The 16,294-nt window shown below is 34.7% G+C and overlaps 1 protein-coding gene across 15 annotated transcripts; it reads left to right on the top strand.

The window, feature by feature from the left end:
- The first annotated feature begins 99 nt into the window (after positions 1 to 99).
- Positions 100 to 15,477, top strand: LOC123691296 (fibrous sheath CABYR-binding protein). Of its 15 annotated transcripts, none has more exons than XR_006751389.1 (11): positions 100 to 256; positions 4,975 to 5,110; positions 5,966 to 6,140; positions 7,995 to 8,157; positions 8,375 to 8,498; positions 9,465 to 9,636; positions 10,693 to 11,946; positions 12,250 to 12,586; positions 13,987 to 14,026; positions 14,204 to 14,311; positions 14,726 to 14,851. XR_006751389.1 is itself a non-coding variant. In XM_045635671.1 (10 exons), exons 1-10 carry the CDS (start codon positions 250 to 252, stop codon positions 15,178 to 15,180), a joined length of 3,300 nt encoding a protein of 1,099 aa, XP_045491627.1. In that variant the 5' UTR covers positions 100 to 249; the 3' UTR covers positions 15,181 to 15,477. The 15 variants fall into 15 exon arrangements, 13 of the variants coding, with proteins under 13 accessions (XP_045491627.1, XP_045491621.1, XP_045491618.1 ...); XR_006751375.1 differs by having other exon boundaries at positions 12,250 to 13,735; XM_045635671.1 differs by lacking the exons at positions 13,987 to 14,026; positions 14,204 to 14,311 and having other exon boundaries at positions 10,693 to 10,744; positions 11,417 to 11,946; positions 12,250 to 13,735; positions 14,726 to 15,477.
- Positions 15,478 to 16,294: the final 817 nt, after the last annotated feature.

The raw sequence follows: 16,294 nt of genomic DNA, 5'->3' as shown, positions 1-16,294 counted from the left end.
CTGATAAGCTTTTCAATTAAATATTTTTATGTATTGATTTGTTATAAAACGAATGTTTAAACTTATATACGTATTATGTATGTGTGTGCACTGTGTACGAGTACGCGTGCGGTATCACAGGGACTTGGAGAGGTCGCGGTTGGTTAGTTGAGCACATTGCTTGCATTTGCTGCGCGAAGAGCGCGTGTAGTTCGTTATTATCCAGAGGTGACTAGAACTGTCACATACGAGACTACACCCGGCCACAAAATGTCAAGTAAGTTTGCAGTGAAATGTTTTTTTTTTATTTGCATAATCAAATAACGAATATTAATTAATAGTATTGCTTCTATAATCTGGATTTGGCATCGAATTATTTGAATTGTTAATACTTTCATCCAATTAACATTTGATTGTAAAAAAAAATCATGAATACAAGGGTAGACAAAAATTAATGAGGTATTTAAAATAGGAATCGTTTTTTATATAAATATACGGAATTCGATCTATATGAGTATAACTTGTTATTCTGGGTATCTTCTAAAGGTCAAGTCTATCTTCTTTGTTATGCAATTGTTATACCCGGCAAAATTACTCTTGGGGTTCCTAAAAATCATAAGTATTTTTAGTGGGCTATTTTTAAATGATTCCTTAAATTTACGTTGTAGGTACTTAGGTTCAAATTAATTCTATAAATTGTGCTATATATAACAAGTAAGAAAGTAGATTTAAATCAAAAATTTGAAATCATAATTAAATGCCAAAATTGTTTACTTTAAAAATGTATGTCATTAATCATCGACCATCTCAACCTTGCGTTTTATTTAGTTTATAAAATGATCTCTATTAGACTCTTCACTCAACACGTACCTATCACAGTCACTTTGTATTAAATTGCCAGAACACTGTATTGTGTATATTCTTCTGTTGTAATAAATATGTCTAATGATTAAATATTTTGCTAGGGTAAATTTAAAATAATTTATTTTCTGATAGATGGACTATTAGTCTAACATGATTCTTGATTTTATTTCATACATGTTCTATGCGATGTGTTGTTTAACAAAATAAACAACAGCTACGTAAGTACTTGTTTTGTACAAATAATATAGGTATGAAGCATATCTGAATCCCATATCTATAAACGTACTAAAAATTATGAATTACTCAAGTCGCGCACTCCCGAGCTAAATACGTATGTGTTATCAGATTATTCTTCACGATTGTAAACACTATTGCTATCAACTTGTAAATGCCTTTATTATGTTATACAACTCTAATTTTCTTATCAATCATTTTAATTGCAATGATTTGACCACGCTTTTCTCTATTCCACTCATGTTCAATGTCGAATTTGCTATGCTTTGAATATTGACCCCAGATTGATTTATTAAGACTCGGGTTCAATATTGAATTTTGATTAATTTAAAAGTCAGTTGTACATAACATATTTTGTAAGATCCCGAATTTAATGATATTTTGCCTTAGATCATTAAGTACCTAATGATCTAAGTATTTTGCAAATCAAAATCAATTTAGCTACTTTGTAAAATTGAAATGCATAGGTATCTAAAAAAACTGAAGATGTTGGGTACCTAATCTCCCTAAAATGATTGTCTAGTAAGACTGCGTATTATTAGAGATCGGTTAATTTCTTCTAATTAGAATATGACCACATAATGACGCTGCCAAAGTTAAATATATGTCGTGGTCATATCGTAGATTTGATCATTTCATGATATGAGTGGCCATTTCACGAAATGGTCGCATATCGTGAAATGGCCAACATAGTTTGATCAGATCGTTAAATCGTCAACGTTTCACGATTAGGTCATCCACATTTGGCCAGATCGTATAAAATATAAAGAGTCCATGAAATATTAAAAAATTTCAGAATAACTATATTCTTAAAACTTGTTTAATGTCATTTAAGTTAGTGCCGCGGCAGCGGCCGGCGAATGCCAGAAGCGAATCGTTTTTGCAATAGAAAACAGTTAGGTTAGGTTAGGTTAGACTTTGATAAACAACGCACGAGCCGAGCGAGCAAAGCGAGCGTGCCGCGGCAGCGGCCGGCGAGTGCCAGAAGCGGATCGCTTTTTAAAAAACAAACAATTATAATAATATAGTAGTAGTTTCTTAAATTATTTTATTTAAGTCGCATTTTTTCTTAAATACATATAAGATATCCACATTTTCCATAGTACTCGTACCTCTTCGTCGTAAATTCTTTGCTATGACTATCTTCATAATATTGTTATTAAACGAATTATGAAGTTTTTAACTGCGAATAATTTAATTTTCGCCAGCGGCCGCCATCTTATCACATACCTAAACACAGAGCTTGCAGCGCCTCTACCAACGATTAATGTAACTATTTTACGATATGATCAAATAATTTTGATCATTTCATGAAAAAACCGTGCGTTAATTGGCCATATCGTGAAACGATTTCTTATCATTGATCTGCCCAAACCACATCATGATGTGGCCAAACTAAATTGGCCATTTCACGATATGCGACCATTTCGCGAAATGGCCACTCATATTATCATGAAATGATCAAATCTACGATATGACCACGACATATACAAGTATATCTAGGACCTAGTGAATAGGTAGCAACTGTATGATGTTATTAATTTATTGAGTTCGGCGTTTTGCTTGTTTAAGTCCTGTCGGACCGGCCGGCAGCCGCACCTAAATAGAAACCACAGGGACATTGCTCCCATGTCCCGAGCATCTGATCCTTCGTCTTTACTCTTAAGTGCCTTATTGGGGTTTCGTTATACCATACCTACATCTATTTAAAGATCACCAGACATCGCTGCTGTAATTGAAACAACATCCTGGTATAAATATTTTATGAATGCTATAATGTTGCTATATCCTTGAATCAGTATGATAAAAATATGCAGTCCATTCCAGCGAACATACTCAAATAACATAATATTGATTATTCTGTACGGCGATTAAATCTTTTCCAAGAAGAGAAATGGTGTTTCAAATTATTGACCGATGTCGTGTTTATGGGTTCAAGTTCACACTTTTATAAATGGCATTTTTTTCACAGAACATATTTTGTTTGGGAAGTCTCACGAATATAATTTTGTTATCAGTAAGTAGATAATCTTTTAATATCTACGATTTAAATGCAAATATCATCAAAGATTTTATCTCCGATTTTTTTGAAATAAATATATATCTGGTTAGATATGGACGATCTAAATTTTAATACATTAAGAAAATATTGCGAAGAAAAAAAAACCTAAAAGCCAAATAATATAGCTAAAATATTTCATATAGTTATAAATTTTTAAACAGAACCAGAATTAATGAAAGAAATGGTAAAATTTATATGAATACTGCTTGAATTTGAATTATGTACAAATTCAACATAGAAAGTTATTAAGTGCTGAACCTTTAATCATGAGCGGAAGGAAATTCGAGATTACGTACAATGACGTTAATTGCCTATTATGTATCTTGTATGATGCACACGCATGCGCATAACATGGCCACGGAATAACTGACGCCATCCAGTATTTTTATTTTGGATTTTATTTCTGTCGCGCTATTTTGGAATAGAACGCGGACAGAATGTGCTCTTGTCTACAAGGAGCAGCCATGTAAAGGCCCACGCACACCGCACCGAGACATTCACGTGAATAATTCAGAAGATATGCAATGTGCATAGTTCTTTATTTTTCACTGGAGACGCTTCGGTGAATTGGATGCTTATCATTTTTACACACCCACACATAACAGCTGGTCTTTGACAGAATCTTTTTCAGTAACTGGGCTCAGTTTGATATTTCTTGCAAATAAAATTTAAAATTACTTTTGCACTACTGCTGCCACTGCCACAGAATAATAACTATAATAGTAGCTCCACTGCATAAAATATTTGTTTTGCTTCCAGAGCGTTTACTACACCACTTCTAGATGCCTGAACAGATTCATCAGTCATTATAGTTTAATTTAATTATGTATGCAGTCACCCTCGTAACGTTACGTACGATCTGCGGCCATCAGATAAAAAACATCAACTTTTTCAAATTAATAAAAGAACAACAAAGAAGTATACTTACATAAGTATTTAAAATAAAATGTTCATCGTTGCTATAAGAATAATATGTCTTAAATCCTGGATACCATAAGAAATGTCGAACTAAAATAACATTTAAAGATTACATTTCTACAACTACTAAACGAAATAAGTAAATTTTCTTTAAATTAAATTATCATTCCTTGTTCTTAGAAAAAATAACAATAACAAAAAAATTAAAACCATCCTACTATATTAATACATGACCCAGTTGCAAAAAATGTTTCATACAGTAAAATGTTAAAAGAAAATACGCCGCACGCGCAAGTAGCGCCAAGATAGTAAATTAGCTACACACGTGCCAATATATTTAGTACCAGTGGGATCTATGACCACGTCACCAGGAGGAGCAAACTGCGCACTTCCTTAAGCATCTAATGAGGAACCAACAACAGGCGCTACATTAAAATCCAGATTTATGTTTATTCCAGGCAGTGATACTATATTTTCGATATTTACGTCGTTGGCAGTTAGAATTAGCTTATACATGGGTGTTCGGATATAATAATGATGATTATTTTGCGTGACTAATGGCATTTGGTACTGTTAGTATAACATTTGCATCTTGAATGCATATGATACTTGAGTGGTTTTCGTCATTCGTCTATGAAATAATAATGTGAAAATATGTATACCACAGTCAGGTCTGAACATACATTGTAATTCAATATTCCCATTTTGTTGCTTTTATCCTTAAACCCGTTTAGGTCGAGCAGACTATCTCAATAAATTCTTCCCTTGTACGTATTCCTACGCAGCTTGTATAGTTTATTGGATTACTCCTGCATAATTCGAAGGATAATACACTGAAGGACACACAAATAGCATTATTGCCCTATAAAAGAGCGTTAAGTTTTTGCGAGTGGGAACTTATTGAGGATTTGTTTCAGACCGAGCATGGGTAACACTGGCCACAAACGACTCCTACGGTCTGGGAGCCTTGGTTCTGGCGCATTCTTTGCGACGCGTCGGCTCCACTTATCCGGCCGTGATTCTCATCACACCGTCCGTGACTGATGCTATGAGGTACATATGCAATACAAAACTAATTGCAAGATAGATCTAAGTACTGTATGTATGTTCTTCTATTTATACAAGCGGATCATTTGACCGTATTAAATTATGTATTGATGTCGTTATGGAATTAAGGATATATTTAACAGAGCGCTTTTTAATATTTAGATAAAATCAAACTTACTTTCAATATATTTTACGATGATCTGAAGCAAAATATTGGGAAAAAATATCACACAAGTAAAAAAATAACATTTCGGATTAATTAATATAAAAATTTATTGTTTGTTACTTAATGCAACTGACTTATCCGAAAGGACACAGATGTGTATGATCTGCTACTATAGTGTACCTACATAAGCTCTTCTTTATCGAGAGATACGAAAATTAATTTACTATCTACAATAATTATTATACAATATACTTTATTACCTTGTATTTGAAATAAATTAAATATATTTTACCATAAATTATTCCATTCAATCATACATAAGATATAGGTATCAAAAATATCTCAAGAGTAGGTATTACGTCTTCGAGGTGCCATAAAGTATATTACATCACTGGGAAGCTGATGCTGATCCCAAATAGTAAACAAGACGTAATGTTTTAGATAATTAATATTTGATATACTTACATACTGTCTAATACTGTTAATTAGCTTTAAAGTATAGTTTTTACTTGTTATGCATTTTATAATCAACGAGTGTGACCTTGACCATACCAGCTGTTTACAATTTTAAATTCTCATTAAAAACAATTCTAAAATGACTGGGACACATCTATAAAAGCACTGGGATCATTAAAAATAATTAAAATTGTCTACAACCAAATATGTCAGGAAACGTTTTTCCCAACTACCCGCAGGGACCGTCTTCGCGCAATATTTGCCGAGGTCATCACAGTTGATGTGTTGGACTCGCAAGATGCAACACATTTGGCACTCTTGCAGCGACCAGAACTGGGAATCACCTTTACAAAGATCCATTGCTGGAACTTAACGCAGTACGATAGATGTGTGTTCCTCGATGCTGATATTTTGGTAAGTTATGAAAATTGTAAGGTAGAAATATTGTTTAATGTTGAGAGCTCGGACACGATTTCTCATATCACCCATTTAAAAAGTTATTCTAGGTTACTAATCCAGAAAAAAAAGTTTTTTACTTTTGGCAATATGTGTACCATAATTAGTTCCACTTATTATTAACCAAGGTTTAAATTGTAGGGCGATTAAACCCAGCGTGGCTAGTGTGAGAGGGATAAAACTAGATTTCGCACCAATTAATTTATTGCTAAAATTGCTTTAATCTTAGATTTTTCAGGATTAGGGAAAAAAGGGTGTGAATATTGTAATAACAATTAAAAGCGATGAAAGTTATATTATAGGTAAATGTGTTTCGAGTTATTCAACTGAAATTGTTTATAAAGTTTGTTTGTGTGTTATGCACAACATTTATGAAGACGAGTATCAAAGTGCAATAAAGATAAACTTATGTGTGTGGTTAGCGATTCACAAAACTTTATCTATATTTAGACCTCACTAATAAATTATTTAAGTATAGAGATATAGAAATAATTACCTGTAAACAATCGCTATTTAACATAGTGTTTATTTTTTATTAATGTGTCTCACCTGTCATCATTCTTATCATCGAGTAAAATGATATTAAATTTGATCATATTTTGCGGTTTATGGCGAACCTAATTATCTTTTATCTTGTATGATAACATAAGCTAAGTCAATCGATGTTTAGATGATATTAATTTATTTTGAAGTATTAACCAAAGGTGCAAGAACATGTTTACCAAATATTGATTTTGCTTGATTTACCGAACATTAGACCGAGCATTAGCAATGGCAATTAATACTGGATCGACAGCAGTACTAAAGTCATAAAATCTATTTCCATTGTAATTGTTTACACGATAAGAAAGTCAATGTTAACGGATGTGGATGGCAGCAGTAACACGAGATGCGACGAATAGCCCCGGCCCGAATATTTTTTTCTAACTATTTTGGACGTGTGCCAAATTCATAATATACTTTTCCCACTATTTTCCCTAGCTACTAATAAAAGTGCCTTACATATCGTCGCCTTTTAAACGTTTTTATTGATGCTTCATAACCGCTATAATATGATTAAACAATGATTGAATAATGTACTGTTGAATATTAAATAATGGTGATAGCGTCTGGTGATCCATTGAGCAAGGTACTCAGTTTTTATCGCGGGTTATTATGTCAACTGAAGTTACGATAAAAGTATAATCGATAAATATTTTGAGGAGGTATCACGTGTATCGAGCTCTGCCATGAATATTTGAGATGATTCGTACGTGCAAAATAATTAATTTTGCATGTTCTATTATTAGATTTGATACGATATCTTTGCAAAATTAAGGAAGAAGGAATTTAGGTAGTACCTAGTTTTATTTAATCAATCGTAATAAAACATGTGTTTTTTTTTATTTTTCCATCTCCATTTGATATTTGTCACCTACAAAGAGATGTTGGCCTAATTTTAAGAACTGTCCCATGTGAAAGACATGCACCTGCTTAAGATCTTAATGATAAATACATTTTTGCTAAAATTAATTATTCCTTTTCATTTTAAAGAAAATATTTAGTTACTAAATTATTTTCGGAATCGCGAAATGTAGGTATAAAATGTACATACTAAAAACCACATTTTTGCTTTTAATTCCTGTACTATTTTATGAGCATCATAATCATAATAATGATTGATCATTGAAACATTTTTAGATTAGGAAACCTAGGAGAGCATTTGACTGTACAGTTTCGATCTTTGAAGAATAGGAAAACGCCTATATATTTTTTCATATTCTCCTGGGTATGACAGGTACATCTTTACATAGTTTTGCTATCACTTGACAGGTGGTCCAAAACTGTGATGAACTCTTCGAAAGGGAGGAACTGTCTGCCGCCCCAGATGTCGGCTGGCCAGACTGCTTCAACTCCGGAGTGTTTGTCTTCCAGCCCTCCGCAGACACCTTCAGTAGACTGATCACATTCGCGCAGGAGCGCGGTAGCTTTGATGGTACTGAAAGTTACCTATTGACTTTATTCTCATTGAAATGATATTGGTATTTCTTTATTATTGGGTAGATACCTTCTTCTTCAGTAATATTTTGTTCTTGGGTTGGATTGAAATACGATTTTTTAATAATAATGAAAATATATCAGATTACTCATCTGAATCAATGTAGGTAATTTAATTGTTAATTCTCTAATAGGTTAAATATCATATTTTCCAGGAGGTGACCAAGGGCTGCTCAACTCGTTTTTCTCTAGCTGGTCTACGGATAATAACAAACGCCTACCTTTCCTCTACAATGTGACCTCAGCCGCTTTCTACTCGTACTTGCCTGCTTTGAAACAGTAAGTACCCGTACATTCTAGGGCATATTATGTGGGATAACTTGCTCTGTCTAGCTTATGGAATATTAGCGTACTTGAAGATCATCATTTAGTTATAATTTTTCTATTTTATATAAAATAGGTAATTATGGTTTACCATAATATTATTGCGATACTTGGCTACTTACCTTTTCTTTTGTTGCAAAGTCTATTGCCGTACATTTAAAAATAAGATGCCTTTTTATCAATGTTTAAAAGTATCTATTGGGTAAATACTAAAATACAGATTTACGACGATAAAAATCTTTATACCTACCTACGTCAATTTTCGACTACAGAGGTAATTTCATCTCCAGACCTACTGATTCGATTTCCACATTACCGATACACATAAAAAGCATCAGCTGATAATCTTTATATTGTGTCAACTTCTTTCATCACTTGAATTGTGTAAAAATGCACATGCATATTGTTTGAACTACATAAAACTCGGTCCGTCTATCACGGTGGTTGCACCTTTTCACATTAACCTCATAAATGTGATTTCCATTGGAGATAAGCAACTGGTTTTTTAATATCGTCAATGGTTTCGTGAAATGGTTGACAGTTTTTCTATTTTACGAGTAAAATGTTTATTTAAATTCAATTGAAATTAATAGATATGGATTTTTTTGTGAAGCAATAATTTTCTAATTTATTCGAATATGGTCATTAAACTATTAATACAAATAAAAACAAAGTAACGGGCAATTGATTTTTCTCGAGCTCGCATTATAAATTTTTATTGCTTGCTCCATACCTGTTAAATAGTTTTTCTTGATGTGATAGATAAGAGTAAATAAATCAAATGTTTATGTATCACGAACATCTCCGTGATAGGTAATTTTCCGGAAGTCTGTGAATACACTTCACCCTAAGTTTTCCTAGTTTAAATATAACGTCATCGAGTAATAGTAAAAACACTTTAAAGGCATAATTATTTTCCAGATACGGGCAAAACTTGAAAATTATCCACTTCATCGGTCCAGCCAAGCCTTGGCTGCAAAACTATAACTTTGAATCTCAAAGCGTAGACGCGCCAGAGCATTTGAAAGGATTCCTGCAACTATGGTGGGACTTGTTCACTTCCCAAGTTCACACGCAACTTGATGTGTCTATGGTAAGTGAGAATTTTTGTCTATGAAATAACTAGATAACTTTTGTTTTCAAAATGTGTAGGAGTTAGAAACAAATTTATTAAGGTATTTTTATTTCGACATTTTGCTGGTAGTTAAAAAGACGCACAATATGGTGACTGTGTGTGGAGAAAATAAAATTGATATACTACTCGAATATCAATTAGATATTCTAAGAAACATTAGAATGATTGATGCAGGCTAAAAATAGATTCGTTCTTTTTTCCTACACGAGATGATGTATACGATATCATGACACAATTTCCAATAAAACGATACATAGATAGAGTTACAGATTTAGTATCAGTTACCACAATGTAATATAATCCGATGTCAATATATATATATATATATATATATATATACAATGTATAACCGCAATTTCTTGATCACATACCGCAATCCGTCGGTCGTGATCCATAACATCTCTTTATGATTCATTTGCGTTTAGTCCGTTAAACTGAATAGTCAATATGTTTTCCAAGCATACTCAATTGGAAATTTGTGAAGAGGTGAGGTTTAAACATAGTTATAGAATACAATTCGATTATTTTCTATCTACCTATACTTCTGGCCTATTTTGCAATTAGATTTTTTTGAACTTTTTCCTTATGCTTGTATAGCCCAATAGCACTTCTTTGAGTTTTTTCTTTGCGCATTTGAGATGTTTCTCCAAAATACTAACATTTTCTAACGTTTTGTATACGTACAATGTACATATTTGTTTGCTTTTGCACGGTTTAACGACTTAGATTTGGCTTGTATTAGATGGTGTTGGTATTTTGGCGAAAAATCACCGTTTTATAAACATACAAGTAAACATATTTTATCATTGCTACTGTAACTATTTACAATATGTCGAATGTACAGTTTTTAAATAATTAATTTTCAATAATTTTACTTGTATGTTTATGTAACGGTAAGTTTTTGCAAATTTACTAATCTTAGCTTGACTTAAGCTTTTTGCACTGCTACTTGTGCGTGAAGCTTCTTTCAAGAATATGCATGCTACCGATGTGTTTTGTACCTTTAATTAATAGGCCCACTTTGAAGAACCATCGCCAGAGGGTCATTTTGATAGTGAAACTGTCGGTGAGCAACCCCATGACTATTTTGAACAAAGACTAGATCAACCAACGTATCAGCCTACACTGGATTCCACGTCCGAATTTCCTTGGCATCATCCTGATAAACAATTCGTGGAACAAGAGCAAAGCGAACAACCACTAGACAAAAACGAATTTTATGATCCTTGGGATTTGTACAGTGGATTCATTTTGCCCAGTAAGAATGACCCCCAAGAAAGGGGAGAAATAATAAACAAACAAATTTGGAATGACATACAACATGTACCTCAACAACACGTTTCAGCAGATGCGTATTCACATAATCAATTCATTACATACGCACAAAATAATCCGGATACAAATCACTATGAACATAACCATTATCAGAATAAACACATTTGGGATAGCATACCATCACATTTACCTCAAGAAAACATTTCGGCAGATGCATATTCACATAATCAATTCACTTCATACACACAAAATAATCCAGATACAAATCAATACAATCACTATGAACACAACCATAATGAAAACAAACATATTTGGGATAATAATATATCATCACATGTTGCTTATGAACCCATTTCGGTAGTTGCGCACTCAAACAATAATTTCATTTCACACGCACAAAATAATTCAGATACAAATGAACATAATTATTATGAACACAACGATAGTCGGGAACATTTTTCAGATCATGCACCATGGATTGATAACCAAACATCATTCGACCATCATGATCACCATAACCACCATGAGCATCATGACCATCATTATGAAGAAGATCATAAAGACCATAACATTTTTAGTATTGAAGAGCCTCAAAATAATCACTTTAAACATGAACACAATACATACAGTTATAATAAAGTTGAAATTCAAAAGCCTCCAGCGTATCCTATTAATCAAAATAAATCCAAACATGCTTATTGTATTCACATGGATTATGAAAAGCCTTGTATGAAACGTGGCAAACATAAATACAATGAGGGAATAAATGGTGATGTAATATACGTAGACGAAATATATGATGATGTCACACCCAGGCATCCCTACGATGGGTTTTACTTGAGACACAGAGCAACCATCGATTCACGTGGAAGAAAAATTTGTACTCATCAAATAACTTTAAGGTCACCTTCTCCCCCACCTGAAAGCTTTGAAGAAAACAATAACGCAGTGGAATCTCTGGAAAATGGGTTTTTATCAGAAGAGGAGGATGAAGTAAGTGAGATTTTTCAAAATTTGTAGAAACTTTAATGGTATGTAATTTTTTAAATGTTTTTTTAAGTATTGTTTTCTAGCATCAAAATATAAAGAAATCTTCTTGATTTTCCATATGTATGAAATACATAAAACTGCTCCTAGATAATGCCACTGCCTGCTTTCAATATTAATTTGCATGCTCACGAATCAAGTAGTTAGTTACTTCTATTAACAAAATATTAATTTCATTTGTATTATTTTTCAGCGTGACGATTATATACTGTTATCAGTTTAAATTAATTCTCATTTCCGTACTTTCAGACTGGCGTAGCTGGAAATTTAGCACGAGTCCAACCTGGCACACCTCTACAAAGGGAAGCAATAGATGAGCTCGCCAGACGCCAGGGTTGGGAGTCAGGCAACATCGATTATATGGGCGCCGACTCCTTCGCTAATATTTGGGCTAAAATATCCCAAACATTAAACGAAGGACCCTCCTCGCCACCTAAGCAGCCATCACCCCCTAAAGAATCTCCTCCAGTATCAGAGGAACCCGCTAAAGAAGTTGCTGAAGAGTTAGCAGAAAAAGTAGCTGAAGCAACACTTTCCGACATCCCTGATATACCAGTTCCAGCGAGAGAAGCAATTAACGCAGCAGGTAAAATGAGTGACACATCTAGTACAATAACTATTCCTCAGATAGCGCCCGACGCTTCTATTGCAGAAGCTGACACAAAGACTGAAACTTCTACGGCGCCTAATGAGACAGTGGTAGCCGCTGAAATTTGTCAGTCCCTCGATGCTATTCCGTCTGAAACTTCTAAAGGAGAAACTACCCTTGAATCGGTAGCATCTAAGGAAGATGTAGCCGAAACAAGTGCCATTCCGGTTTCGTCCCCTGTATTGCATGAAAAACAACCTCTAGAACCCGCATCTTCTGAAACCAAGGACGCGCACGAAGTTGAACAAATGCATGAGAATGACATACCCAAAACCGATTCAGTTTCAGAAAAACCTGTCGATGTGCATGCTGCTGAGCCTGTAGCAGAAAATCCCATTGAATCATCTCCGCCACAGTTAATTGAAGCTGTTTCTGTTAAATCTCCAGAATTGGCATTAGAATCACCAGTTGCTGCACCCCAAGAAGATATTGTTCCAACTGTTATCAGCGATGTGCATGAATCCAAACCATCACAAGAAGCCAGCGAATCATCTAAAGTGGAATGTGCAGTGGTCGCCCCCGAATCAAAGCCTGCACCAGAATCCGAATCAATTCCTACTGTTGTGCATGAATCCAAACCTGCACAAGAACCTAGCGATGCATCTAAAGTGGCATGTGCAGCAGAAGCTACCGAAGCAAAACCTACGCCAGAATCCGAATCAATTCCCAGTGTTGTGCATGAACCGAAACCAGCGCAAGAACCCAGCGATTCATCTAAAGTGGAATGTTTAAAAAAAGCTCCCGAGTCAAAGCCTGCATCAGAAACTGAATCAATTCCTAGTGTTGTGCATGAATCCATACCAACACCAGAAGCAGATGTCCCGAAAATTGAAGCCATAAATCCTATTGCCTCCATTCCAACTGAAACTCCGAGTCTCGAGGTGCAAGAACCTTCAGTTCCAGACGCTGATATCAAAAAACCAGTAGCCCCTCCTTCCGAAACACCGAAGCCGGAATCTATTTCCGCGCCTTCTGAACCAAAGCAGGATAAAACTCCCGTCAAAACGGATGCTCCTGCTTCCGACAGTCCTCCTTTAGCCAACACTCCATCTCAAGAAGAAATACCTAGTGTCACTGCTGCTAAATGTGAGTAAAAGCGCTTACATCGTGCCGTCATCGGCTTGTCGAACGGCTTTGCATTCAAATCTCACCGAGTTAATTTTGCAGTTTTCATATTCTTAACTAATATTTTTTTGTTTTCGTTTCACGGATATTGTATAGAATTGTTCCGTGGAACGATGTCAAGTTTTCTTTTGTGCCGTTTTGTGTTTTTTTTCTTTGGTTTTTATGTTACTTTACTGAGCATACGTTTCAAAATTTCGTTGTATTTCACCCAGCTCTCGAGGAGGCAGCCCAAGAGACGCGGCTTTGATACAGGTAATGATAACAATGGCACTTGGACACAACGCAACATTACGATTCCATTACATTTTCATTAAATCATTGAAACATCTGTAGCTTTAAATATTTGCTCCACTGATTTCATTAAAACGTCATTAAATATAAATTCATGCGTCCCTGAAATAACTTTAAATATCTACGTACAATTGGCAGATGTTGGGTAGCGTCCAAGTGAATGCAATATGTAGGTGCGGTCAATGTCATCGTCCAACGATTCTAATTTCGGGATAACACTTATTTTTACATCAAAATAATCGTAAGGTATTACAAGATTTATCAAAACAAGAATGAGATGACGTTGTGCTAAATCAAATTTCTATGTTCTATCTTTCTTAATAACACTTCTTCGTTTTGATTTTTCGCTTCCCATTTATCATGAGGTACAAGGAGATTATTGATAGAACTCAAAACTTTTATAAAAAATGAGAAGCTGTTTAATGACTGTAAATTTACCATTTATTATATTATGATAATAATTTCCTTGTACGTGAGCTATCTATCCGCTGAACTCAAATCTGACTAACTAATCCGCTTGCAACCGTATTAACACGTGGCTATGTTTTCCCTCGACTTGTTCCAGGCCCTAACCGAGCTTGCTCTCTAATGTGACCGCCATACTAACGCCAAGTCTAACCGAAAGAGAGAAATAAAGGCGGGAATAAATTGGTTGTATAGTGGAGGAGCGTCGTAAGCCGGCGGGGAAATTGCAGCTGAGCCCGCCCAGCGTGGCCGACCCCTTGCCCACTCCGGACAGCGAGCTGGAGGACGCCGCGTCGCTCGCGCAGTCCATCATCGCCAGCGAGCTGCGCACGCCCACGGTCACGTCCCCCTCGCCGCCCGCCGGCCTCGCCTCCCCGCAGCTGCAAGCCCAGCCCGAGCGACTCGACGTCCGCAAACCCGACGTCCCCACGCCACCGGTAGGCGCCGTGTCACTCTCCCAAATCGGAGTCAAGCCTAAAGCGAAACCGACCACTGCCTCGCAAATTGAATCATCAGTGTCCGAAAAACCAGAGACAGAAGCACCTAAGAAAAAGGTGGTCAAAAAGGTGGTGAAGAAAGACGCCGCGTCTAGCGGTGAAGCACCCGTGCCTCCTCCGCGTAAGAAAGAAAAGAAGCCTAAGGATAAATGAACACTTGCGCTACGCTTAAAGTTCCTCTGTGCCATATTGTATCTACCCTTACCTTTATGTTACTGATTATCGTGTATTTAATTTGTGTATCGTAACACTTTTATATTATGTTAGATTAATTTTATCACTCGCAACTACACGTCCATTTTATCGTTTTTTATTAAGATGTAATATTCTATTTTAATATTATGAAAACGATTTAACCGTGATTGATATGTTTTTATGAAGTGTTTAACAATTCAAAATGTATAAGACGTATTTATTGAATGAAATTTTTATATTAAAGTCTATTTTCAATTTGCGTGCTTATTATTTACCTATTATTCTTACACATTAATTTTTTTATAAAGCATTTTCACTAAGGCATATAAAAGTATTTAAATCGAAACATAAATTTATTTCAAAGGTTTACACAGTTAACCATTAATTCACCAGTGTGAACAAATTAAATATGTAATCTACACTGAGTATCATTTCAGAATTATATAATTAATAATTATACATAATACAGTATACTCTACCACTAGTACACACACACATTTTTTATTTATATGGGGCGCTAGTAAGGCTAGTAAAGAAGTAAAACTTCTTTATGACCTTATTTTTCAAATAATAATTTACTATATGTAACTTTACAGAAATACGTCGAATCACGCGTGGTTGGGATAAGAAAAAGATGGCGCGTAACGGAAAAATGTCACGCATAACGAAAAAATGTTACACTAATTAATTTTTTTCCAACTCCGATAAAGAAGTTTCACTTCAAAAAATGTGTGCGTGTAATGGTGTAGGTACACACGTTAGAAGTGAAACTTCTTTATGACCTTATTTTTCAAAAAATAATTTACTATATTCAATTTTACAGAAATACGTTGAATCACGCGTGGTAGGGATAAGAAAAAGATGGCGCGTAACGGAAAAATGTCACGCGTAACGGAAAAATGTTACACTAAATTTTTTTTCCAACCCCGTTAAAGAAGTTTCACTTCAATAAATACGTCATAATAAATTTCAAAAGTAAGTAACTACATAGGTACATACCTAATTTAAAAAAAATTGCAATTTGATAATAATTATTATGCAATCTATTAATAGTTATTACATATAATAAACC

Source organism: Colias croceus, chromosome 1, assembly GCF_905220415.1.
Source record: "Colias croceus chromosome 1, ilColCroc2.1".
Lineage (NCBI taxonomy): Eukaryota > Metazoa > Arthropoda > Insecta > Lepidoptera > Pieridae > Colias > Colias croceus.
The sequence above is the reverse complement of the archived record's forward strand: the minus strand, read 5'-3'. Positions and strand labels throughout refer to the sequence as shown.